Source organism: Papaver somniferum, chromosome 6, assembly GCF_003573695.1.
Source record: "Papaver somniferum cultivar HN1 chromosome 6, ASM357369v1, whole genome shotgun sequence".
Classification (NCBI taxonomy): Eukaryota; Viridiplantae; Streptophyta; class Magnoliopsida; order Ranunculales; family Papaveraceae; genus Papaver; species Papaver somniferum.
This window is the reverse complement of record NC_039363.1, coordinates 160,751,221-160,778,143: the sequence shown is the minus strand read 5'-3', so window position 1 is coordinate 160,778,143 and position 26,923 is coordinate 160,751,221. Positions and strand designations below refer to the sequence as shown.

Sequence of the window (26,923 nt, the reverse complement as noted above, 5' to 3'; positions counted from 1 at the left end):
CGTTATCGGGTTGTTTAGCTTGTTCCGTTCTATTGGGTGAAGTATTTTAACCGATGAACCATGTCCCCAGACAAAATTCCTATCGATCCGATCGATTTATTTGTGCACATAGCTGGGGAAAATCTGGATTTGCATAAGGCGATTGGATGTCGGTGTTAGTATCAAAGTGTATAAGGTATTTTTTATATTTAAGGCACCCCGAAGCCACCTCGAATGGGGGAGCTTAAATTAGTAGCCCCAAATTATTTTGAGGCAGCTCTTAGATATACCAGTAGGTATTATAATAATCCTACATCGTCTATCCAGAATTATTTCCTGCCTTCTCAGAAACACAGAAAAAGAAGTGGAGAAAAAAAACAATAAGTCTTGATGAACCGCCATCATAGACTACACCAAAAAAAATTCGATGGATCCCACCGTAAGTGACCCTCCTGCTGTCCTCCGACGCGGCCCACGGGACCCAATAAAAAAATTGTGAGAGCTTTTTGGAATGTTGTTTCCGTGTGAGCCATTGAGAAAAACAAAACAGATTTTATCACCATCTCAGTTCCCTATCCACTTCTCACTCCCAACATACAGACAGTGAAAGGAAATGAACCCAAGATGCAATGTATTGCCGTCATCAACATCATCATTCACTTCCATCTCCAAGTTTATCTCAGACCATTCATGTCTGTCCATGCTTGAAAAGAACTGCAGAAGCATGAGAGACCTTCATAAACTTCATGCCCAACTCATCAAAACTGGTTTAAGCAAAGATATCATTGCAGTCAGTCGGGTTTTATGTTTCTGCGCCACATCTCCCTTTGGCGACATCAACTACGCTTACCAAGTCTTCTCTCAAATCGAACAACCAAATCGTTTTTCTTGGAACACCATTATCAGAGGCTTCTCGCAGAGTTCATGTCCTCAGAATTCTATATATCTTTTCATCCGCATTCTTCATCCGTGGAACCAGAAAAACTCACTTATCCTTCTCTCTTCAAAGCTTATGCTAATCTTGGTCGAGCCCATGATGGATCTCAACTTCATGGAAGAATTCTAAAACTGGGGATCGATTTCGACCCCTTCATTCGAAACACAATGATCTATATGTACTCAAATTGCGGATACCTGATTGAAGCCAGTCGATTATTCAATGAGTATTCAGATGTCGTCGATATTGTAGCTTGGAATTCCATGATCATTGGTTTTGCTAAAAATGGACAAGTCAATGAATCCTTGAGATTGTTTGATAAGATGCCGTCGAGAAGTGATATATCATGGAATTCTATGATTAGTGGGTATGTTAGAAATGGGATGTTAAAGGATGCATTTCATCTGTTTCATCGAATGCAAAACGGGGGAATTACACCAACCGAGTTCACAACAGTGAGCTTATTAAATGCATGTGCTCAGTTAGGAGCTCTTAAACAAGGAGAGTGGATTCATGCTTATATCCAAAAGAAGAAGATTCATGTTAATTCAATTGTCTTAACTGCTATCATAAACATGTACTGCAAGTGTGGAAGCATTGGGAAGGCTCTTCAAGTTTTTGAAAATGCCTCAACAAAGGGTTTATCGTCCTGGAATTCTTTGATAATCGGGCTAGCAATGAATGGGGATGGAAAACAAGCAATTCAACTCTTCTTAGATCTTCAGTTAATATCAGGCTTACGACCAAATGATGTTAGCTTTCTGGGTGTTTTGACTGCTTGCAGTCATTCAGGCATGGTAACAGAAGCGCAATATTATTTCTTGCAAATGACTGAAATTTACCAAATCAAACCCACGATCAAACACTACGGTTGCTTGGTTGATGTTTTGTGTAAAGCCGGGTTACTTGATGAGGCAGAAGAAGTGATAAATAAATTAACAGAAAACCCAGATGTAATTGTATGGGGATCCTTGCTGTCCGCTTGTAAACAACATGGGAATATCGAAATGGGGTAGCGGGCAGCTGACAAGATTCTGGAATTGGATCCTACTGAAACTTCAGGGTATGTACTGTTAGCAAATGCCTTGGCACTTTCTGGTAGATATGAGGAAGCAATAGATGCAAGGGCTTTAATGAAGAAAAGGGATATTAGGAAAGAACCAGGATGTAGTTTGGTGGAAGTGGATGGAGTTGTTCATGAGTTTCTTGTTGCAGGGAAATCCCATCCTAGGGAGAAAGAGATGTATAGAGTATTAGATGACCTGTGTTCAATATTGAAGGAAACATCAGCACAAGATGGTTTAGATAATCTCTTGATTTAAAATCAACATAGTTACTAAACAATCTACAGATTCAGATGAAACTAGACCACTGATGAAAAAGAAACTTGAACCATGAATGTAAAAAAAAAACATTCTACCGAAAATATAAGATGGGATGAATTTTTAGTATTGGCAAGGGTGAAAACTCTTTACTATCCGTTTTAGCTTTCCTTGTAACAGTTTATTCTGCTTTGAAAGTTATCAAACATACATCCAGTAACTACATAAACTAGCGTATCGTTATCAGGACTCTAAAGAAACAGCATAGGGAACTATCAAAGAGCTACGCACTGGCCTGCGCTTACTACTGCTGGAGAACCTATACAAAAGAACTTCATAAATCGAGCACTGGAACAAAATGCTTTTCATAAGAGAGACAGAAAGCCGTTCTCTACAATAGAAAGACACAATATTCTAGCAGATTTTGTTGATCAATTTGATAGCTCAAACATTTTGTTGATCAATTTGATAGCTAAAACATACGTAACAACAAACTACTAAGATTAGTATGGAAAGAAATTATAGATTTATATTAAACACTGAGTAGTGGTTCACTTCACTAATGGAGCTTTTCTGTTTCACATTCTCCGTCACAGAATTACAACGCAGCAAAAGAAATTGCTCAACCTCAAACTTACCCAGAAAAATGTGTCTCGCCTTTCTAAATTTATCTACACGCTAATCTCAGAGAACTCAGCACCTCAGCGCAATTACTGATGCTTTCACAACATAGCCAGTGACTCTTTTGCTCCTAAACCAGATATGAGCTATTATAATCATCCATCTGGAGTGGGAGTCCGCAACAGAACGGCCAAAAAAACGCTCATCTCCAATCAAGTATATTTTGCCTTGATCTTCAGAAATTTCTTGGTGAGTCTGGGACAATGGTCATAAGTCAAAGACAAGTTAACAGATAACAGACCTGTGTTTATCCATTTCTTTGGCACTGGGAAAGGAATCTCTTAACTTCACTCCAAGCTGCAAACAAAAAGTTCAATCAGCTCTAATCAGCTCGTCTCGGTTTTATCACAAGATTCACAACCATGTAACTCATAATACCTGGGACACTTTTGAAGTCAGGCTCTACTCCATTTCCACCGATGTCCATATGGTTTGGTGTGACATACTTTCCAACAGTGACAACTATACCAGATCCATCATGAAGCTCAAAGACGGATTGAATTAGACCCTGCCAATAACATCAGAATATAGGATATGAGAAGAACAATTCTCTATAATAAACAGAATTTGATGTTTTGTTAGGATGGTTGAAACTGAGACTAACAACATTCCGTGTAACCATCTAGTGGAAGAGGTTTCAGCGGTGTTGTGCCGTATGGCATGATTACACCTAGTATTGCCAGAATTGAACCAAAAATCCATCTCTTATACATCCCACCAACTAAGAGAGGACACTGCCACTATACCAAAATATTTGGCACATTAACTGACGGAATTTATGAATTTATCTCAAATCATCTGAATGATCTCTAGTATTAATCCAGACTGCAACATTAACCTCAAGGTCGTTCTCATATCAGGGTAGTCGAATGCAAAACATAGATCAGGTGAAAAGTTCTCATAGAATGACGAAGGGTCCATCGAGGATGATGATGAATATCAACCCAACTACATTTTCTTGTTTTACATTTTTACACGGTCATGTCTACATAATAAAACTGCTCGAATTTATGATTTGAAATATGTGAATCTCATTCTTACTTTGCCATAAGTCCTTTCACCAACAAGAATAGCTCTGCAATTATCACGAAGTGCAGTTGCAACCTGAAAAAGCTACTTCCGCTTACATCAAATATTCATAAATAAAAAACTAAATAGTTGAAGTTAAATTATTAGTAGTATGCAACTCACGATCTCACTAGCACTTGCAGTCTTGTTATTCACCAGTACCTGCATACAAAGTGGTGGTTGATTTGATTAAGATCACTGTTAAGGCTAACTGAAACAGCTTTAACTTTTCTAATTGTACGTTGAAATAACTGGCCTTAGAAGGAAAAAATATGATTCTTATGTAGAATTTGATTGTAAAAGAAGGTATTCTCACAATGAGCGGTGCTGTAAAGGCAGGTGCAGATTCTGCAACAATACTTTTTTGGTACTGGGGATCTCGTCCAGCAGTATAAATGACCTGCATATATGTGATCACAGCCATATTGAGTAACTAGATAATTTAAGACATGGAAAATTTAATTCAGGATGGTCAGTGCCGAAAGTTTATTGACCAGTATCCTACTAAACTTGCATACAAGGGAAAAGAAGTAAATGCATTTTTGTTGGTGACGAAGTTCATGGTTGACAACCATGAACTCATCACCAACAATCTTTTAACCCCCAGCACTTGGAAGTTCAAGTTGTTCACACTTCATAGCTTACTGAGCCATCCAGGGAAGATTACAGTAATGTCCCAGAAATTCAAACTGATAGCAGATCCTACTTCAATCCCAATGGATCCACTTTTATCCTCACGGCAAAGTCATACTTCCAAAAGGTTAGAGAAAAAAAACGGACTAGTAATCTTTGATAAGTGTTTCTTGATAAGAATATGGTTCACAGTTGAAATTATTTTGTTTTACTTGGTCTTGTTACTTAACTTTAATGGTCTATTACCTACGGATGTTTTCAAGAGCCTTGCATTTTCTTATGCCTTTATAATACATGCGCTGACATGTGGGTTTACATAATATATACGAATTGCAGTACTGATTTATCAAGTCTTATTTTATCTTCATCTTTGACAAAAGTTCTCGAAGATGGCTCGGTATGATATGACCGGAATTGGAATAAACCTCAGGGAAATCCCAGATGATAAAGGAGATGTCAAATTGAAAGTACTAGGACTCATATTGGATGGCCCTGCCAATGCTGCTGGTGTGAGACAGGTAAAGATAAGGTTATCTGTATGGAATGTGGTGTAATTTAATTTGTCCCCTTTGAATTGGCTCACACTTCTACAAATCAATGATGTTAAACCTTGTTTGTTCTTGTAATACTGCCATTGATTGCATACTTTTCGTACATGGTAAAATATGCATTGTCAACTATCGTGCTCTTCTAATATTATCTCTTCTCGTATAATTTTATTACACTGTATCTAGTGTCTGATGATTTCTCAGTATGTTATCCTGCCCATTTGTTCCTTGAAATTATACTCTATGGGTATATATTTCACCTTTTTGTAATCATCTTGCATTTCATATTTAAAGTCTGTATGAATGTTGTGTTGTGGTTTTTAAATCTTTTAGGAAATTTTTTGTTTCTGTAAAGTTGTTTTTTATACTTCCATACACAGTAATAGTGCTCAACTGTTGAATTGTGGTCTGACGAGCTCAAATTCTGCACCTACTTGCAAATTTTGTAGTTTTTTTGCCGGAGTTATTTTCTAAATACTGAAAAATAACCTGCTTTTTCGACAAATCATAAATCATAAATGGAAGTTACGTACTGTATTTTACAAGATTGGTTTGCTTTATTAGAAGGCAATAAATGCCTACTTGATAGCACAAAGCCTTAGTCATAACGCGTTCAACAATTTACTATTGCCTGTTTCTGGTGGATATTTTAGACTAGAGGGTTTGCAGCTGGGCCATTAACCATTACGTCTCTATTATTAAAAATAGATAGACAGACATATGTTGCCCTTTAAATGAGTTGAGTGCTAGTTAATAGTTTTGTGTGCTTGGTTGGATGTTTTTTTCTCGGCAGGGAGACGAAGTCGTATCTGTTAATGGAGTGGATGTCAGAGGAAAATCCGCAGTTGAAGTTTCCTCCTTGATACCAGGTCCAAATGAAACATTTGTGACCATTGAGGTGTGATCTCTTTATAACTTGTAATGAGTTTACACTCTGATTACTCATTTACAGTGCTGCAGATTTACAGTCTGAGCATCAATATAATTGATGCCTGTAGGTTAAGCATGGGAATTGCGGACCCACCCAGTCTATCAAAGTCCAAAGGAGTCTAGTTGCTCGCACTCCGGTATTTTATCGTCTAGAGCAAATAGAGAATGGAACAGTTTCTGTTGGATATATACGCATTAAAGAATTTAATGCTTTAGCAACAAAGGATCTGATCACTGGTACATAACAATATCGTCGTAGTAACTATTTTATAGCATGATAAAAATTTAGTCCTAAATCCACAGTAGTTTTACTTGAATAATTTTAAGGAAGCCAATATGTTCAAAACTAATAATTTCATTTCTTAGTTATGTTGCCGTCGGACTCTTTCACAGTTTTACACTGCAAGTTGTCTGCATATACCTGTACTAGGCGATGATGCAACATGTACAAATAATTAAGAGCGCTACTCATCTACTCTTACTAGGAACATTTAGCAAAAAACCTATAATGGTAATTGCCATTATCTATGGCACCTGGTGAACTTCGTTTCGTAGTATTTATGATTGAGGAGTGCTTACTCCATTCTGGTTTGAGTCTAGTCCGCAGATGTTATTCCCAAAACCAAAAGGGAGACTAACATATGAGACTCTGTATTGTTCCGTCCCCAAGCAATTTTGGCCAAGTAGATGTTTTTTTCTAGTTAAGGTGAATAATTCCTTCAATTGATGCCAACTTTTAGATGGGCTTCCAATGACTTCAAGTAAATACTGATTCTTGCAGCAATAAAGCGTCTTCAGGAGTCTGGTGCTTCATATTTCCTACTGGATCTAAGGGACAATCTTGGTGGATTAGTGCAGGTTTGTTTAACTACCCAATCTTTTCGCATTACGTTATCTCTTTAAGATATAGGCACCATTCTTTTCCATAATATAGTTCCAGATAGGGTACTTCTTCAAAATCTGTCACATTTTTGTAGTATGAATCTGGCAGTGGAGAGTTATTACTGTTTTCAAATGTTAAACACCTAGTTCCTAGTCAGGGTGAACAGTGGGAATAATCAAAAGACTTTGGAACTGAGGACGTTGGCAGGAGAGTTACCTAGTGTCATGAAATTAATGCCATCTATCTGTCTTATCTTGGAAAAGGGTTCTTGTCAATTTTGAGAGGATATAGTTATGCTTGCGAAATTTCGGTCACTTTCATCATCCTTATTTTGTTTAATACCCATCACCCATGTGCAAAATTTGCATCTCATACATATGCATTTGTATAATCAATTCACCACATATTAGGTTTTATCTTATCATACATACTTGTAAATAATCTAAACATATGAGGATCTGTGTTCATATTATGATCTTATTCAAAACTATCATTATACCTCCCAAATGATTCCGAGGACCTAAATGTAGTAGCTATACATATACTAGTGGAGGAATAGGATGATCATGGCGATGGAAACTCAGATATATCTCATTGGTAGTAGATCCACATCTGCAACAAGTCAGAAACTTGTCATCTGAAGTGCTCGCTTCACTTAAATTTGGTATTTTGAGTTCCTGTGAACCAATTCTAAGGGGAAGAAAAGAATAGAGAACATATTCAACAAATTATATTTTTCTATATATTGATAGAGATAAAATGTTGAAGCAATTGGTGATATCAATGAATAGTTTCCCTTTTAATATATTCCTTTAAACACAACTCAATGGTATGGTAAAAATGCCTATGCCATTTCTTAACTGTTTGCCTATTATGCCACAAGTCTGGTAACTAATTCTACACATTCCAGGCAGGGATTGAAGTTGCTAAGCTATTTCTCAATGAAGGAGACACGGGAAGCAATTCCAAAATCTTTTTAGTTATAATAAAATTCCAGCTGTCTTTATTAAGCATCTTAAAAGAGCTTACTTTTATGTACTGTTCACTGACAAAAGCATTGCAAATTTGATTCAACTGTTCCAATCTTTGTAATGTATCTTTTTTAAAATGAAAAAGTAGATTAAGCTTTCTTTCATCTTGGTTTTACCAACAAGAAAATCCAATCTCAGTTCTCTAATTTTCCTAAGTACCAAAAATGCATCCATTTTATCATTCCTATTCTTTTTTAAAAAAAAAAAAAACCATTTCTGAAAAATATTGAAAATTTCCTGGACTGAAATAATTTTTTCCACTTTGGCATGTATATAGAATGAAACTATTAAAAGCACATAATATGCTAGGAAAGTGAAATGGAAGAGTTGAAGTAACAAACTCTCTCAATATACCTCTGATGGAGAAAGAAACCTAGTGTAGGGGTCGCCAAGACTACCCAACATCCTTTGAATAATGTCATGAGCTTTAGATCTTGTCTGAATGGAGCTACCAATAGCATCCTCCTTCTTTTTCTGGATGTAAAATTGTATACATTTAATTAACGGAAATATCAATTAACATTCGTGAAAAGCTAAAAAGCAGAAACAATTACCAGCCAATTATCTGGAGAAAAACGAGGACGATCACTATAATCAAGGAAACTTTCATTAACGATTTCCCAAGCTTCTTCAACAATTCCTTGATTTGTTACTAACCCTGGAACTGTTTGTGGTTTTTCTTGTTCAAGAACATCTTCTTCTTTACAGTATTCAACAGGAGGAGGAGGAGGTGAAATAAGTTGAGCAATGGAAGGAGAAGGAGAAAGAAAGATAAGATTGAAGGAAAGAGTTCCAGTTAGGGCATGAAATAAGAGTTTATGTGGCTGCTGTCTGATATTTGATTTTGGTGGTAATGGCGGTTTGGGCGTTCTTTCTGCAAGTGTGAGAGATGACCAATGGTGATAACATAAGGTCCTCATTCTATTTGATCTTTTTAAATTTTTCCCTAGTACTCGTGTGTATATGTTATTTTATTTTCATAAAGTGGTGCAAAACAGCAAATAGAAGCAGGTCAACAAACAATATTGCTGCTTTGAAAGATAGCGATGCAAATTGGTGCTCCACCAGACTTGAGTTAAAAAATCTTGTTATTAAACACTACTGTGAACTTCACACCACCTCAAATCCTCAAAGAAACGAAGACACTATGATTAGAGTCCATTCCTCCAAAAATTACAGCCGAAGACAATAATGTTGATTAGAGTTACAGATGCAGAAGAGATTTTAAAAGCTCTGAAAGACACGAGGTCATGGAAAGTACCGGGACCAGATGGCTTTCCTCCTGAATTTTTCCAATCCCAGTGGGATATTATGGGTAAGAGTATGGTTGATATGATACAACAACTTTTTCAATCAGGTTTCATACTTAAAAGTCTTAATGAGACTAATGTTTCCTTGATTCCAAGGACAAAAGAAAAAGAAAAAAAAAACACGGTTTCCTTCAGACTTATGACCTATTGCTCTTTGTAATAAAAAAAAACGGTTTCCTTCAGACTTAAAACCTATTGCTCTTTTTAATCCTTCTTATAAGGTTATTTCAAAAATATTGTTACCAAGTGTGAAGAAGGTAATGAGCAAGATCATCTCTCCTCTACAAGTTGCTTATGTACCCGGGAGGTAGATATCTGATAATATTTAACTTGCTCAAGAGATAGTGCAGGCAATGCAAAGTAAAAAAGAAGAAGAAAACTACTCTTCTCTGAAGTTGGATATGTCAATGGTCTTTGATAGAATTGAATGGTCATTTATGATGGATATCATGCACCAAATGGGTTTCTGTGATGCGTGTGCAATCTGATTATGCAATGTCTTAGTACTACAAGGATATTTATTCTTCTAAATGGGGCACCGTGTTGACATCAGGCAAGGAGATCCTCTCTCAGCATATCTGCTCTATAATACCTCGATTCGACGGGTAGGGTTCGTCACAAAAATATAGGTAACGGTTTGTCTTTTTCTAACATCGAGGCCTGATGGGTACACTTGGCTGAGTTGTGGGAAAAAACATCTCAGTTAAGCGTGCTCGGACGCGAGTAGAAAGGACAAACTAGGGCTGTCAATGGGTACCCATTACCCGGATCCGGAACCGGACCCGGTATATTAGGGTCCGGTTCCGGGTCCTAAAGTTGGACCCATTAGCTACTTAGGACCCGGCGGGTAATTACCCGATTGGACCCGAATTTAAACGGGTCCAAACGGGTAATACCCATTGGGTACCCGCGGGTATCGGGTACCCGTTTATTCATTCTTTTATTCATGTTTTTAGCAAAATTATAAATATTTTTTCTAGTTTTAGCTTTGATATTTTACTCATTTAAATTTTTTCTCTTACATTTAATCTTTATTTAGTACATTCATAAGAAATAATAATATTTTTTTTATAAAAATTACTTAAATCCAAGCTAAAAAGAGAAATATATTAAGTTTTTGAGATTTTTTAAATAGTTTTCTTTAGACCCAATGGGTACCCGGAACCGACGGGTACCCGGGTATTTAAACGGGTCCGGTTATGGGTCCACAAATTTATGAACCGGACCCGGAACCGTTAGGAACCGGACCCGACCTTTATAAGTAGGGTCCGGGTCTAGTGATACCCGGGAGGACCCGGACCCATTGACACCCATAGGACAAACTCTCCAGAGTTGGCAGAAAACTCTACAGTTAAGCGTGCTCGGATGGGCGTAATCCAGGGATGGGTGACCTCGCGAGAAGTTTCTGTTGGACTACCGCAATATCCGTTGAAAACCCCCACACTGCCGGATAACCATTGTGGCTAAGTGGGGACAATATCGGTGGAGGAACGGGTCATTACATATTCATAATTGTAATGGAGGCTTTCTTAAAAAAGTTGTTGGTTATTAAACAGAACAACTAAATAGAGGAATACAGATTGCAGTAGGGGATCCTCCTATTTCTCACTTATTCTTTGCAGATGACTGCTTACAAGACAACTGTTGACTTACATAATGTTAACAGTCTGCTACAGTTTATTGAGAGTTTCGAAGCTACTTCTGGACAGCTTGTGAATTTCAACAAGTCAAGTGATTTCTTTAGTGTTAAAGTCCCTCAAAGATTTTGTAGAATCCTTTCTAGAAGATTAAAGGTACAAAGGATGAATCCAAATGAGAGAATTGGTATTCCTCTCATTATTGGGAAGAAGAAAAAATAGTATTTCTCTTATCTTATTGATAAAGTTCAAGGAAGGTTGTATACATGGAATGACAAGACTATGACTCAGTGTGGAAAGTCACTGACAATAAAGATTGTTACTAACACTATTCCTGCATATTCCATGAGCTGTTTACAAATTCCAGCTAGTACCATCAAAAAAATTGATGCTTTGCTAAGAGATTTTTGGAGGAGTTTTGAAGAAAAAGAGACATGTGTACTGCTTCATGGAAGATAATAGGAAGATACAAGGATGTTAGAGATCAAGTATTTAGAGACTTAAAAATCCTTAATCAAGCTTTTCTTGTTAGAGCAGTTTGGAGATTATGTACCCAGTTAGAAAAACCATGGGCTAACGCAATTCAGGGAAAAAATTATCCAGCTACTAATATGTTTCATGCTAGCATAAAGAACGATTGTTCTTGGTCTTGGAGGGTTTTTTTAAAAAATATGGATTTGATGAAGGCAAACAACTATTGGAGAGTTGGTAAAGGTACAGAGATAAAAATCTGGTTGGATTTCTGGATTATAGGTATGGATTGTCTACCAGTTCCAAGACAAGAGATAGCTGACAGTGAAGATCATGTGTGGGTCAAGGATTTAATGCAACCAAATGGGGGATGGTAGAATATGTATCTTCTTCAACATATGTTTGATCAACAAACTGTTGATTTGATTATTATCAACATGAGAATACCACTGCATCCAAAGATAAGTTAATACGGAAACTCACAAGGCATGGTGGGTTTACTTTAAAGTCAGCTTGCAATAAACTCTATGAGATTAGTCTGGGTGATGTGCAGGTTTCTAATGAAATAAAAGGATCTAATGTGAAATGAAAAGAGTCATGGAAAGTGGATACTTGGCCAAGAGTTAAAAACTTTGAAAATGAAGGGGATACCAAATACATCCAACTTTTTTGTTCGGCAACCTGTATAGACAAAACTTAACACAATTGCAAGTAGACCAACTTAGTGATCCTTGAAAATATGTATTGTTAGAGCACTGCTCGGTCGAACTCGCAAGCGTTGCTATCTCAAGCTTGTTTGTCAAGTTTAATTGATGAAAATTGTAGTCTTGATTTCTAGCCTACTTATAGGAGTTTCAGACTAGGATAAATTGTATAGTTGAGCTTTAGACTTCATGGCGCTTACAACTAAAGACGAAGATCTACTGAAGAACTCAGAAGAACTTCGTCAACAAAAGGTATTGGAGACTAAAACTTATGTATCACTCAGAAGTCTATTTTATTCTATTATATCTCCTATTGAGACAAAAGTTGTATAACGGTATAGACTTTCATATCATACACATTTGTTATTTCGAGTTGAGTATAACTCGCTATCCATTTCTCGAAATATGTGTTGGTAGATTTTTGCTTTAGATACATTCATCATCATTCTTGACGAGTTTAGTTGGAAATAATTTATTTGTTGGAAACTAAATAATAAGTCAAAAGATGATCATGTGGAAATTTTTCTTGAAACATCTTACATGATTTGTGTGAGACGATCATTTGATGTCAAGTTGGAAAGTTTCGTGTTAATCATTCGATCACTTGAAAATTTCTTTTAAGCTAATGGTTTGTGTGAGGCAGCCATTGCCGTCTTCTAAGAATGTTTCAATGATTGAAATGGGAGTTTAGAACTAAAACTCATGTCTGGAAAACATCACAGTATACCTACTTAATGTGCAAACTGTGTTGGTATGATTAAGGTCTGGAAACCAAGTTTGCGTACCAGTATGCGAACAGTTTTAACTAAGAAGTACGGGAACCAAGTTTGCATACCAGTATGCGAGCGGTTCTACCTGAGTTAGGTACGGGACGACAGTTTGCGTACCCATTTGCAAACTGTTGGACAAGACCAAAGTCCGGAACTTTAGTTTGCGTACCCGTTTGCAAACTGAGTGGTTAAAGTTATAAAATCGGTCAAGTATGTTCTTTCGAATTTCAAAGTAGAGAACTTTTGCTCTCAGATTTTGATAATATTCCCATTAAAGCGACAGTTGGTACTATGTCAGAATCTGAAATGGAGCTCACCAGAACTTTAAAAAAATCCGCTGAGATTATTGATATCAAGTATCTAAAATTAGATCTCTTGAAGAAAAATATGCTCCGCTCACTAATGAACTTGAGAAGTCTCTTGATAGAGAACGGGAACTCTATAGCATCGTTGGGTCTTTTTCTAACAATATCGAAAATCTTGTTCAAGAAACTACTCTACAGTGCGAAAATATTAGTATGCTTGAAGAGATTGTTAAAGAAGATTCAATTATAGAAAAACGTTTAATCGAGACTCATTCATCGGAATTGAAGAACTGTCGTGTTGAAAAGGAGAAACTTGTTGCATCTCTTTTACTAGCCCAGGAACAATCCAACTCCTTGAAAATGGAAAACTCTGTTTTGATAAGTAAATTTTCTTTAATGCTTATCTCTAATACTCATGTGGTATTACCTAGCATGGAAATTTTCTTCTAAGGAATTTCCTGCTAAGAAACAGTTACGTGACTTTTAGAATTCCAGAAAGGTTATGAATCTGAAACGAGATGATTCAAACATTTCTTATATATGACCCTGTTCATTCTGTGGAAAAAGGAATCATAATGTTCTACATTATTTTGCTAGAAAGAAACAGATTTCTGATCTTCAAAATCCACTTCTTTTTACTATCGATGGAGTAAGTTGTCTGACGATATCTACAATGGATTTCATTCCTGTAGAAAACCAGAACTCTCATAAAAGAGGTTTCCATGGTCAATCATCTAGAAATATCTACAGGAATCTTGTCACTCCTGTTTGTGCAAACCCTTTCGCTACATATATACACATTCCTAGTGTTTATGAGAATAAGTGTGGTATACGTGAGTCTAGGATATGGAAGTCTCACAATTCTGATCCTCTTGAACCAATCTCTAGAGGTCCTAGACTTAATCCTCAGAAAAATCCTTCTGATGGACATTTAAAAGGGTTTATGTCTAATTCGCATGGAATGAGATATAACCAAAAGAGGGTAAGGAATACACATCACAAACACTCAGAAGGTATTTTACAACTCTTCCCTCAATCTTCGTAGTGGGATTACTTCTCCATCTGCTACCTAGTTCTAGGTACGCTCATCCTTGTTTTCTAACTTGAGAGTTGCAAGGATGATATTCATGGGATGCTCAAGTTCGTTGTATGTTATCATCTGATTTTGTTGTTTTTTAAAATTTTTAATATGCTATAGTTTATAGTTAATTCTCTAAATTTTCGAGCTATGAAAAGATACGAGATAACTGAAAAACAAAGCGTATTGGGTCTGGTTGTTAGACCCCCGCTTTTTCATGTATATAGAGTAATATATCAATCTCTACTCAATCAGTATGTATATAGACACAAGGTCCGTGAACCTGATTGTTAAGCAGAGTACTTTGACGGTCTCAAAAATCAATATCCAAGATCAATCTACTCGTATCCAAATAATTCAGTCGGAATTTTGCCAAGTGATTAAACTTGTTATCTATCTTTCAATATACGAATTCTACAAGAAACTAGTCTCGTAATGGATTATAATTAAGTGGACGTATTTACTTAGATTGAATACGTACGAACCTGTATAAATCTACTTATAAAGATACATGATATAATGCGGAAAAAAGTAAAATACAAGACACGGGAAATTTGTTAATGAGGAAACCGCAATAGCAGAAAACCCTGGAACCTCGTCCAGATTGAACATCACCCTGTATTAAGCCGCTACAGACACTAGCCTACTATTAGACTTCGGACTAGAATGTAGTTGAGACTGAATCCTTCCTCCAAGCGGTTCAGTTACAATCGCGCTCCTTACATCTCTTGAACCTCGCAAGGGTCTATGCACTTCATTCCCTTAGATGGCGTCCCTTACAACCTAAGAGTTTCTTCACCCAAAGTGAAGACTTTTGATACCAATATGCCTCTAACAAATAGCCTATTTGATTTTCGTTTAGATCAAATATCAAGGTACGGAAATCTGTATGCAATAGCAAGATTGAAAACATCACAAATTTGGAACTTACGACTCCTGAAGAGCATCCTAGATTCTTAACCACCTCTTAGGAACAATCGTCGAAAGATCAACTAAGATCAGTTTTTAGATATCTATCTTGAAGAATCACATAGTCTGAGACGAAAAAAACTTTGTGATTACTATTTATCCTGCCCGAAAGAGATTACAAAAACCTCGACAACAGAAAAGCAAGATTAGGATTCATGAACTATCAAGGTAAAGATAGTCGGACTTGGCTTCACGAATCCCCGAGCAAAGTCTTTTTAGTCATACACCTAAAAGGTCAATATATGTGACTCTAGAATCAACTAGGTTACAAAGTTTCAGGGATTGATTTTCCCAGTTGGCAGAGATGTTCTATTTATAGTTTCCAATGACCAGAGTTAGCTTAGAATTCAAGTTAGGATAACTTGAGAATCAAGCAGACACAATAGGTCTTCAAACTACAATAGAAGACTATACACATAGGTTCGGTTACTGAACGGTGTATAATGACTGTTTGGTTTGGAAAGTTATCCAAAGAACTAAAAGGCACTTGATGTTCATTTAAACACCTAAGAAATTAATCATGATTCAAACACATAAGTGTTTAATAAATTAATGAAGTTTTAGAAGTGTCTAAGAGAGTTTTATCAATGCTAAACATATTAAAATAATAAGTCTTTGAGCATCTGCTAAACATTGTCAGGACAATTAGTACAATGGTTCGCCAACCGTAAGGCTTGTTCATGAGTCAGGGTGCTCGTGAACCAGGTTCACCAACCCTAATAGACTACCGAACTCAGTTGACCTCGGTTCGTGAATCGGGTTTACGAATTTCTAGCCAATTAATCCAACTTATAAAATTTATTTCACCACGGTTTGCCAACCGGGTTCGTGAACTGTTCCCAACTGAACTTGTGGTTTGAGAACGGGTTCACCAACCTTCCTGTATTTCTGAATCTCAGATATCTATGGTTTGCAAACTGAGTTCGCCAACTTACTCTGGGTATAAATTCAGTAAATTTCATATTTCTCTCTTTTGATGTTGAAACATTCCGAAGTGATGGTATTTAGAATAACTATGTAACACATAAAAACTACTCCAGAATCTAGTGTTCCTCCTTAAACAACAAGAATAAATTCCTACAAGGAGTTAACTAGTAAAGATAAAAATGAAGAAATATTTTATTAGATATAATCATTCACTAGAGATTTCAGGGAAGCAAGATCTTCAGAGGCCTTTTTCAAGTCTGAATTCAGGAGATCAATATTCTTCTTAGCAGTAGACAGCTGATCAAACACAACTTCAAAATCTCTCATGACGTTTGCTACCAGGTCAGAGGACATCTGAACCGGTTTTGAAACTCCATGTTCGTGGGCAAAGTAGCAGGATATAGTGAGAGGGTATTTGTTGAACCCAATGATTTCTTCTGTAGCTTCGTCTCATTTTTTTCTCTTTTCTTGCTTTCATTGTGCAATTCTTGGTGCAAGATGCATATATTTTGAGAATTCAAAGGATAAACTTGCACACATATACTTGAAATATGGAGATTTCAAGTATATTATTTTTTTCTTAGGTTAGAGAAACTTGGAAGAAGATGAGTCCTTTTCAAAAACAAGCTCTTGGTAAACAAAGAAATTAGAAGATTCATTGTTAATTTTTTAACCTACCAAGAAAATAACAACTTGTTTTTACAAGACTAATATATAAGGACCCACAAGATGTGACTGAGTGGTATGTACATGAGCATGACATGTGGTCTGCCAAGTAAAGATTGACGTATATAAACATATGGAAGATTTCAACAAGGTCTTATCTTTTATTATAGAATTACGACTATATGCATTCTTCCCATACTCAAGACACAAAAAAACTTACTTCAATGGAATTTCTTCCTTTCAGTTACTGTGCATTCTCCAGAGAAATAATATAAACAACAAAAGGCACAAGGGAATAGGATTAGGTTAAGTTGTGATAAGCACCCTTTTGCTTATCCAGAGCAACTAGACCTTTTCCCTCAAGTTTTTTCTTATAATTTAAATAGTCCTTCATATTAGTCCCAATGTCAATCTTAGAAGAGAGAAAAGTATAGCTATTAACTGAAATCAATCCATGTTTTCCTCTTTTTATGCCTCGTATTAGTCTATTAATGAGAGATTTAAGATCAGAGATTCTTTTGTCAATATTAATATAACTAATACCTCTATTGAAGTATGAAATAATGCTTTTAAGAGAACACATAGAAAAGGCTTTCTTCAAATAGGCTTGTGATTTGAAGTTATCCTTCTTATTCTCACTGAACTTGAGAGCGGTTAATACTATGATGCTACGATTTTTGTAAGTCAGAAAATCTTGTACACTCAAGTAGCACAGAACAATCCTTTGAACGTTGTTCATTTGATCTGAGATGATCAAACTTACCATTTCTAGTAGTACTGAGAATTTCAGTATGTGAATAGTTTTCTTTAGATTGTTTGTTGCAATGTTTCAATAAGTGTCCCTTATTTCCACAACCATAGTAGGTTCTCTGATTTCTTACGAGAGCAATTTGAACCTTTATGAGCGACGTAGTAACAACTTTAGAGGAAACTGAATCAACCATTTTCACAAGAAGTTTAAAATCCTGGAAAATTACACTTCTATCGAGTTTGTAGACAAGTGTGAGTTAGACTTTTTCACTAGATCATATTTAAGAAGAGATATCTCTTTCTTCATTTCTTCAATCCTTGAAAGAGCCTGAACGAGATCTTATCTTGAGTCGTTAAGTTTCATTCCGAAGAGTTTCTCAATTTCATTACTTTCTTCTGGTCTTTTATTGAGTAGAACATCACTTTTTTCTTTTGACTGAAGAAGTTAATAAAAAAGACTAACTTTCTCAAGTAATGCAGAATGAATAGATAAGTCCTCGTGAGAACTAGGGACAATAACTGCACTTACAGGTTTTCCAACTGGTTTTAAAAAAATAAATTAAAACTGGTTGTTCATCTGTATTTGACGAGTGGTTGGGGATATTCTCTAAGGAAGATCTAAATTTCTAGAGAGAGTAATCTCTTTGTTAGCAGTATTTTTAGTTCTGGGTAGTACGTACAGTGAGTATTTTCTTGGTAAACAAAGGACCATGCATTGAATCATTGAATACAAGTCTAGACCATTTACAAACACAAACTTATTAGGTCTTATCATTGTTTGCATGCTCTGATACCAATTGAAAAGGAGAGGGTACCAAGTACACCGCAAAATTTTTTGTTCGGCAACCTGTATGGATAAAACCTAATACAATTGCAAGCAGGCCAACTTAATAATCCTTGAAAATATGTATATAGTGTTTATATCTCTTTCTTTTCTCAAACGGTATGTGTATACAAAGGTCCATAAACCTGACTATTAAGAAGATTACTTGGACAATCCCAAAAATCAATATCAATGATCAATCTAGTTGTATCCAAATAACCCAGTCGGAATTCTCGAAATCGATTATGATTGTACGGACATATCTACTAAGGATGAATGCATACTACTTGCATAAATTCAATTATAAAGATAAAAAATATAATGCGGAAAAGGAAAAATATAAGACACCAGAAAACCGCAATTGTGGAAAAACCCCGGGTACTTGTCCAGATCTGAATACCAAATTGTATTAAGCCGCTACAGACACTATTATATTATCAGACTTCGGACTGCAGTGTAGTTGGGCTGACTGCATCCACCCTCCAAGCGATTCAATTATAGTCACGCTCCTTACGTCTCTTGAACCTCGTAAGATTTTAGGCAATTGATTCCCTTAGCTGACAACATTTACAGCCTAAAAGTTTCTTCAACCTCAGTGAAGACGTTTGATACAATCTGCCTCTAACAGATAAGCATATTTGATTTTCCCTTTAAATCAAAGATCAAGGCTTGGAAATATGTTTGTAGTGGACAAAGCTAGCAAACTTCACCATCCAGAACACTTACACTCACTTAGATGAGAAGCCTGGATATTTTACCACCTCTTAAAAACAACCTTCAACTAATCACTTTAAAACAATTTTCAGATATATCTATCTTGAGGAATCACAAATTCTGAGACGAAAAAAACTTTGTAATTTCTATCTATCTTGCCTGAAAAAGATTACGATAACCTCGATAACGGAAAATCAAGATCAGGATAAACGAACAAGGTAAAGATAGTCGAACCTGGATTCACGAATCCCCGAAGCGAAGTTATTCAGTCGTAAACCTAATTATGTTTCCCAGAGGAAATCTAGGTTCATGGAGTACGACTCTAGATATCAAGTAGGACACAAAGTGTCAGGGATTTATTTTCCAAGGATCATGGTTGCTTAGAATTCAAGCCAAGATAACTTGAGAATCAAGCGAACACTTTCTTGGTTTAGATGAAACTCTACTTAAGGTTATTAAATAAGCATGTGAGAAATTTGTATTGAAAATACAATAGAAGAATATACACTATGGTCAGGTTACGGAACCGTGTATAGTGACCATTTTGTTTTGGAAAATATTCCTTTCATACTATAAGCAAATTGATGTTATTTCAAACACTTAAGATTTTAATCATGATACACACACATAAGTATTTTAGTTATCAATGAAGTCTTAAAAGTGTATAAGAAAGTCATATAAATGCTAAATATATATATTTTTTTAAAAAGTCTTTGAGCATCTGCTAAATTCTACTAGAACCATTGGTGAAACTGTTCGTGAACCGTAAGGTTAAAGTTCACGAGTCAGGGTGCTACGGTTTGTGAACCGGGTTCGCCAACCCTATTCGGCTCAAGAACTCAGATGTACATTGTTCGCGAACTGGGTTCGCCAACCGTACTTGGTTTATGAACCCAGATGGACACAGTTCGTGAACTGGGTTCGCCAACCTTAAGCCCTTTATACCAATACCAAAATTTTTACCCAGGTTCATGAACTATTCCCAACTGAACTTGTGGTTTGCGAACTGGTTTTCCAACCTTCCTTGTATTTCCGAAACTCGGATATCTATGGTTTGCCAACTTACCCTGAGCAGAAATATTTGAAGTTCTGAATTTTTTTCTTATGATGTTTGAAACATTCCCAAATGGTAAAATCAATTGTATGTGCACTTTTTAACTTATCCACAAATTCATTCTCAAACAATAAATTGGTTTGAACTAATATTGTTAAGTACCTTTGAACATCTACGCTTGAATCATAATTTGAGATTTTTAACAAGACAAGTTTGACTCAAAATTTCTTCTTTGTAAATCTATTGCAAGTCATACGACATATTGTAAATGATAGAATGGTAAACGAGAATGGTTTAGTCTTCATATACCTGGTAAAATAAATTATCCAAATGTATTCGTCGATATTCAGTGTTCGAGGGTGATGTATGATACTCAACTACCAAAATCTAACCTAGTCTGAGAGTTGACTTGGTAGATTAGAAATCAAGAAATAGCTTTGAGCAACTAATATTGACAACAAGATTGAGATATCAAAACTTGGGAGTTCAACCGAGCATTTTGCTAACACTTGGTATATTAAAGTATAACGCTTATCTTTTGAACTTCGTAATTATGACTCAGACATAATCTTTGTAACTTGTTTACTAGATTTAAGAACTTGAGATTGATTTCATGCCTAGAAAACTATGTTTGATTACATGAGTTCAAGGAAGTAGATTTACGAACTTGTTTCATAGTTGAAAAAAATCAATGAGATTGGTGGTCTGGTTTTCATTGAATAAATAAGGCAGGACTAATCCATACTTATGTTGGGAACGATGGTAGTACCGTCCTTACCTATGTTGGGAATCAAGGTAGTACTGATCCTTACCAATATTGGGAATCAAGGTAGTATCGATCCTTACCTATATGGGAATCAAGGTAGAACCGATCCCTACCTATATTGGGAGTCATGGTGGAACCGACCCCCATAGGAAAAATCGATTTATATTATCACATACATTTTAGGGTTTGTACGATTTGGAAATTGGGTTGCAAAATAGGAAAATTCAATATGTCGACATATTGAGTAATTTGAACATGTGTACAAATCTTATCTTTTATTGTTCAATGATATTCCTCGATAATCAAGGTGAGATCCCAAACAGAAATGTTTGAGAATCTTTTTATTAAAATTTCCGAATATATATGTTTTATTCTTCCAACAAGCATAACATATCTCTAGAAGATATATTAGTTAAGATCGTTGTAGGCTAGATAATATTGACTTATAATCCAAGAGGTATTTCGGTAGTACAGTTAGATATTAGTTGGAATTAGACAAAACCGAATCTAGGCGCTTATTGCATATATGGAGAATATTTTCGGTTATGGAAGTTTCCTTGGTATCCAAAGTACCCTGGTCTATAAATAGTGAAGTTTGTTATTCTTTCAAATTTATCTTGAGGCAGGCACTTCATTTTGTAGTCACTGTTGTAGCCGAATAATAATATTACATGTAACACTATCTTGGAGAGGAGAGTAACCTAATTAGGCGAAATCTCTTGCGTCTGCTAGTTTAAATACTTCAGTGGGATTAAAAGCGTCTACTATTGCAGATCTTTCACAGATGAAAGTACAAGTTGAAAATTTTGGAAAACGAGAGATGGTTGCTGACAAGTCTCTCGATACAAGTTTCAAGAGTTTTAACACTAAAGAAACTTCAGTAAAAAACCAGAGCACCTCTAAAGATTAAATTTGATGTTGTTATAGTAATATGATAATAGACTATCATTTGGTGATTTGTTTCAACTATTGTATAAAGTTTATTTACAACTATCAATAATAAGATTTTATTTTATAAATCTTGTGGTATTTTGATATTATTGCATCTTGTAATTCTTTTACCTATTCCTTTCGGTTTCCACTAAACCCTAATGTTCTGATCTCATAATATGTATGTCTCTTTTGATTTTGTGACTTTTTGATATACAAGGTTTCAGATCTACCTATTGGGTTGTTTTAACAGAATAATCATAAGTAGATATTGATCAAACTCATGTGTAAAATCACGATTATACTATTATCAATTTATGATTTATAAGTTGCGTATTTAGTGTACATACGAGTTTCCGTTTTAGCTTTTTACTATTGGCACGTAATAGCTAATACCTTGTCGACCTTTCTCTATCTTGTTTGTTATTCTTTTGTCTTGCAGAGAAAAAAAAACTCACAATGAGAGAATTCTATATTGAACTAGTATTTAAACGTCATATCTTTGTCGGGAGGTTGGTTGTGGAAATCAAAGGAAGAATTTTAATAATCTCCTTCTTGATATGAAACTTGATCGGCTCAGATCTTAGTATGTCATATCGAAAATTGAGGTAGCGATTTATTTATGTTTTCTAATCATTTTCCTATTAAGAAAAGCTGATACATATAGCCCATTCTTGCTTTTGCTTAACGAAATACGGCACAATTGATTTTGTCTCAACTGGTTCCGATTAAGAAAAACTAAGTCAAATAATATTTTTTTTGCTTAACACAATGAGGTTTAATTGCTTTAGTCCAATTGATTCCTGATAATAAAAATTAAGTTAAGTTTGATCTTAGTTTGGGACTATCAAAATGAGGTACGGTTATTCAAGTCTATTCGGTTACTTGATAAGAAAACTTGATATCTTACCTAGTTTTGTCTTGTCTAAATGAGGTACAATTATTTATTATTATTTGGATCCTGATAAGTAACTAAGTTAATTATGATCTTAGCTTGACTTATTAAATCAAAGAGAAAATTACTTTGGGCAATTGTTTCCTTGATAAGATGTTAAAACAAATTACTTAGGTAGTTTCGGTTTTGGTGTCGCTTGTCTAAATGGTATGTTGAACCTTCGTGCTTAACTCTTATAGGTTGTACGAGTTCCTATGAACTTGTAAGATCCTTTCGGTTTGCTTGTGTAATTTTTATTTCTTTATCTTTACCAACGCCTCCCTGACCCTAGTGGTACACGTACATGGTTTACTTTCTTGACTACATACCTACCCGAGGTCATGGGTTCAAGGCTTGATAGAATCATTTATGATTAAACCAAATGTAGGTCCTTCAATATAGAAAAAGGGGTAAATAAGAAAGAAATCAAAGAGGAGTAAAGAGATAAAAAATTTAGATAAATATGTTGTATCTAATGAATTCAACGGTTAACGGTTCCAGCATAAACGAAAGAAAGAAGGGGATGACATCCCAGCGACACCTTCAACTCAAACTAAAAAGGGGATAATGGCGAAATTGATAGATGCTTCGGACTTGATTGAATTGAGCCTTGGTAAGGAAACCTACTAAGTGACAACTTTCAAATTATGATCTTAGCTTGACTTATCAAATCAAAAAGAAAATTACTTAGGGCAATTGTTTCCTTGATAAGATGCTAAAACAAATTACTTAAGCAGTTTTGGTTTTAGTATCGCTTGTCTAAAATGGTATGTTGAACCTTCGTGCTTAACTCTTATAGGTTGCACGAGTTCATATGAACTTGTGAGATCCTTTCGGTTTGCTTATGTAATTCTCATTTCTTTGCCATTTTGTGACAAACAGGGGGAGAAATATATGGAGTATACAGGTGATTTACAATCACTGAGAAATGATATATGTGCTAAATAGTATATATAACAAAAGAGTAAAGCATCAACTAAGGGGGGGAAACGTATCACCATGTTGTGTAGTATTACATACTACAAAAGGGAATAACAAATAGGTTCAGATTCATTATCTACCTAGCTTTCCTTTAGGGGAGTAAAGCTTTTGTTATTCAAATGCGTCAACAACAACATTTATTTTTTGAATATGTGCATGTTATTGTGTTGTTGAACTTGAAATCAAGCATATGAAGAATCTAGTCTCCTTATGCGGAGCTAACATGGTATATCTATTGGCTAATCTCTCTTAGATTAATATCGATTTAAGTATTAATCGCTTTTAAAATATTTTTAATTTTCTGATTTAGGATTTGCTCTCCTCCTTCTTTGAAAAAACCAAAATAAGTAATACATGCGATTTTGTCTTACAAGTACTGGAAGATGGTTGCTTTTAGAAAAGTGAATGATACAATAACATGGTTAGAATGTCATTATCTTGACTATTTGGCGCCATTTTTCTTATGAATCATAGACGGCAATGAAATTGAAGCTATTTTTTTGGTGGCATGTTCCTTTTATAAAGCTCTACGTTCCTAGTAAAATGATCGCATTCCGATATATGAATCCTCAGATCTATAAATTTTAGTTTCATACGTTAATCTTTAACTTTTGATTTTCGAAGTGATAGATGATGGTATTATATATCTAGAAAAACATTCATCTTTAATAGTAATGTAGTGACTTAAAAATTAGGTCCAAATTCATCGATGTTTAGATTTCACAAGAAAAAAGATGCCAAAACATCAATAATAGGATCATTATAACTATGTCAATGGATCCTTCCCTTTTAGAAATGTAAAATGATGGTAAAGATAACTACACAAATATCATACTAGAAATGTAAAATGACTAGAAGGATAAATGCAAAAATAAATATCATACTGGTGTGGTATGTGCTCAAAAGTCATGAGGGTAGCGATAAAAATACCTATATCTACTGTTGCTGAGGGCCACACATTAATTTACACCTCAAAATCTCACATCATTAATCTCAAAATAAACATATTCTAGGAGCATCACACGGTGAAAAATACTGCTACGTGTATTTGATTATAGACCTTAGATGGATAGAATCAATCATGGGATTATTACTCAGAGAACTGAAAATCAATTTATAAAATAAAATAAAAAAATAAAACTTGTTATCTATCTTTCAAGATACAAATTCTACAAGAAACAAGTCTTATAATCGATTATGATCATATGGACGTATCTAATAAGATTGAAAACGTATTGCTTGCGTAAATCCAATTATAAAGATAAAAAAATATAACGCGGAAAAGAAAGAACACAAGACACCATAAATTTTGTTAATGAGAAAACCGCAACTGCAAAAAAAAAAAACCGGTACCTCGTCTAGATTGAACACTAAATTATATTAAGCCTCTACAGACACTGGCCTACTATTAGACTTCGACTGGAATATAATTGAGACCGAATCCACCCTCAAAGCGATTCAGTTACAGACGCCCTCCTTACGTCTCTTGAACTTCATAAGATTTTACGCAATTGATTCCCTTAGATGACGTCCTTTATAGCCTAAGAGTTTCTTCACCCTCAATGAAGACTTTTGATATCAATCTGCCTCTAACAAATAATCCTATTGGATTTCCCTTTAGATCAAATATTAAGGCTTGGAAACCTGTTTGAAATAGGCAAATGTAGAAAAACTCACAATCTGAAACACTTATACTCACTTAAATGGGAAGCCTGGATCTTTTATCACCTCTTAAGAACAACCTTCAACTTATCACTTAAGAGCATTTTTCAAATATATCTATCTTGAGGAATCACAAAGTCTAAGATGAAGAGAACTTTGCGATTTCTATCTATCTTGCCTAAAAAAGATTACGAAAACCTCGATAACAGAAAATCAAAGATCAGGATACACGAACTATAAAGGTAAAGATATTCGGACCTGGCTTTATGAATTCCCATAGCGAAGTATTTCAGTCGTAAACCTAATTATGTTTCTTAGAGTAACCCTAGGTTCACAAAGTACGACTCTAGCTATCAACTAGGACACAAAGTGTCAGGGATTTATTTTCCCATTCGAAAGAGCATCTGTATTTATAGTTTTTCAAGAATGAAGGTTGCGTTCAAGCTAAGATAACTTTAGAATCAAACAAACATTTTCTTTGTTTAGACGAAACTCTAGTTAGGGCTTCTAGTAAGCATGCGAGAATTTTTTCTTGAAAATAAAATAAAAGAATATACAATATGCTCCGGTTACGGAACCGTGTATATATAATGACCATTTTGTTTTGGAAAATATGCCTTTCGAACTATAAACAAATTGGTGTTCATTCAGACACTTAAGAGTTTATTGATGCACACACATAAGTGTTTTAGTAATCAACGAAGTCTTAAAGTATTTAAGAAAGTCATAGCAATGCTAAATATATTTAAAAAACAAGTCTTTGAGCATCTGCTAAATTCTACTGGGACCGTTGGTGAAACAGTTCGTGAACCGTAAGGCTAAAGTTCATGAGTCAAGGTGCTACGGTTCATGAACCGGGTTCGCCAACCCTATTCGGCTCGAGAACTCAGCTGCACACTATTCGCAAACTGGGTTCGCTGACTGTACTTGGTTTATGATCTCGGATGGACTCAGTTCATGAACTGGGTTCGCTAACCTTAATCCTTTTATACCAACACCATAAATTCAGTTCTCCGTGGCTCTATAACTATTCACAACTGACTTTGGTTTGCGAACTGAATCGTCAACCTTCCCATTATTTCTGAAAATCATATATATATGGTTTGAAAACTGGTTTGCCAACCTACCATGAGCAGAAATATCAGAAGTTCTGAATTTCTCTCTTATGAAGTTTGTGTTAGAGCATTGCTCGGTTGAACCCACCAAGCGTTGGTATGTCAAGTTTGGTTATCATATTTTAGTGAATCAAAACTCATCTTAAGAGTCGCTTGATTATGTACTAGAGTTAAACTTCGTATAGGTTAGCTTGAAAGCATTAGGATATGAGACATTACAAATATTGCAAAGTCTTGAAGATGTGAAGAAGCAAGGAGCTACAACGACAATAATCATCCTTCCACTTGAGGTTAGTGATATTTGACTTGGACTGTTTCATTCCATAACGTACCTTTCAAGTCGTG

The 26,923-nt window shown here is 35.3% G+C and overlaps 1 protein-coding gene and 1 pseudogene across 1 annotated transcript; one reads left to right on the top strand and one right to left on the bottom strand.

Annotated features, from left to right (window-relative positions):
* The first annotated feature begins 583 nt into the window (after positions 1-583).
* LOC113286348 lies at positions 584-2,380 on the top strand (annotated as a pseudogene).
* Positions 2,381-2,741: 361 nt separating this feature from the next.
* On the bottom strand, positions 2,742-9,306 carry LOC113289925 (carboxyl-terminal-processing peptidase 1, chloroplastic-like). Its single transcript, XM_026539355.1, has 7 exons — positions 8,567-9,306; positions 8,367-8,486; positions 4,304-4,387; positions 4,111-4,149; positions 3,961-4,023; positions 3,298-3,427; positions 2,742-3,216 (listed from the first exon to the last, which is right to left on the bottom strand). The coding sequence occupies exons 1-7, from the start codon at positions 8,930-8,932 to the stop codon at positions 3,167-3,169; spliced, it is 852 nt and encodes a 283-aa protein (XP_026395140.1). The 5' UTR covers positions 8,933-9,306; the 3' UTR covers positions 2,742-3,166.
* Positions 9,307-26,923: the final 17,617 nt, after the last annotated feature.

Excerpts from the sequence above, each read along its gene's own strand:
- LOC113289925 (XM_026539355.1), bottom strand. The coding sequence starts at position 8,932 with ATGAGGACCTTATGTTATCACCATTGGTCATCTCTCACACTTGCAGAA. Across the intron at positions 8,487-8,566 it reads TTTCTCCAGATAATTGGCTG|AAAAAGAAGGAGGATGCTAT; the intron begins GTAATTGTTTCT and ends TTTTACATCCAG. Across the intron at positions 4,024-4,110 it reads CTGCAAGTGCTAGTGAGATC|GTTGCAACTGCACTTCGTGA; the intron begins GTGAGTTGCATA and ends TAGCTTTTTCAG.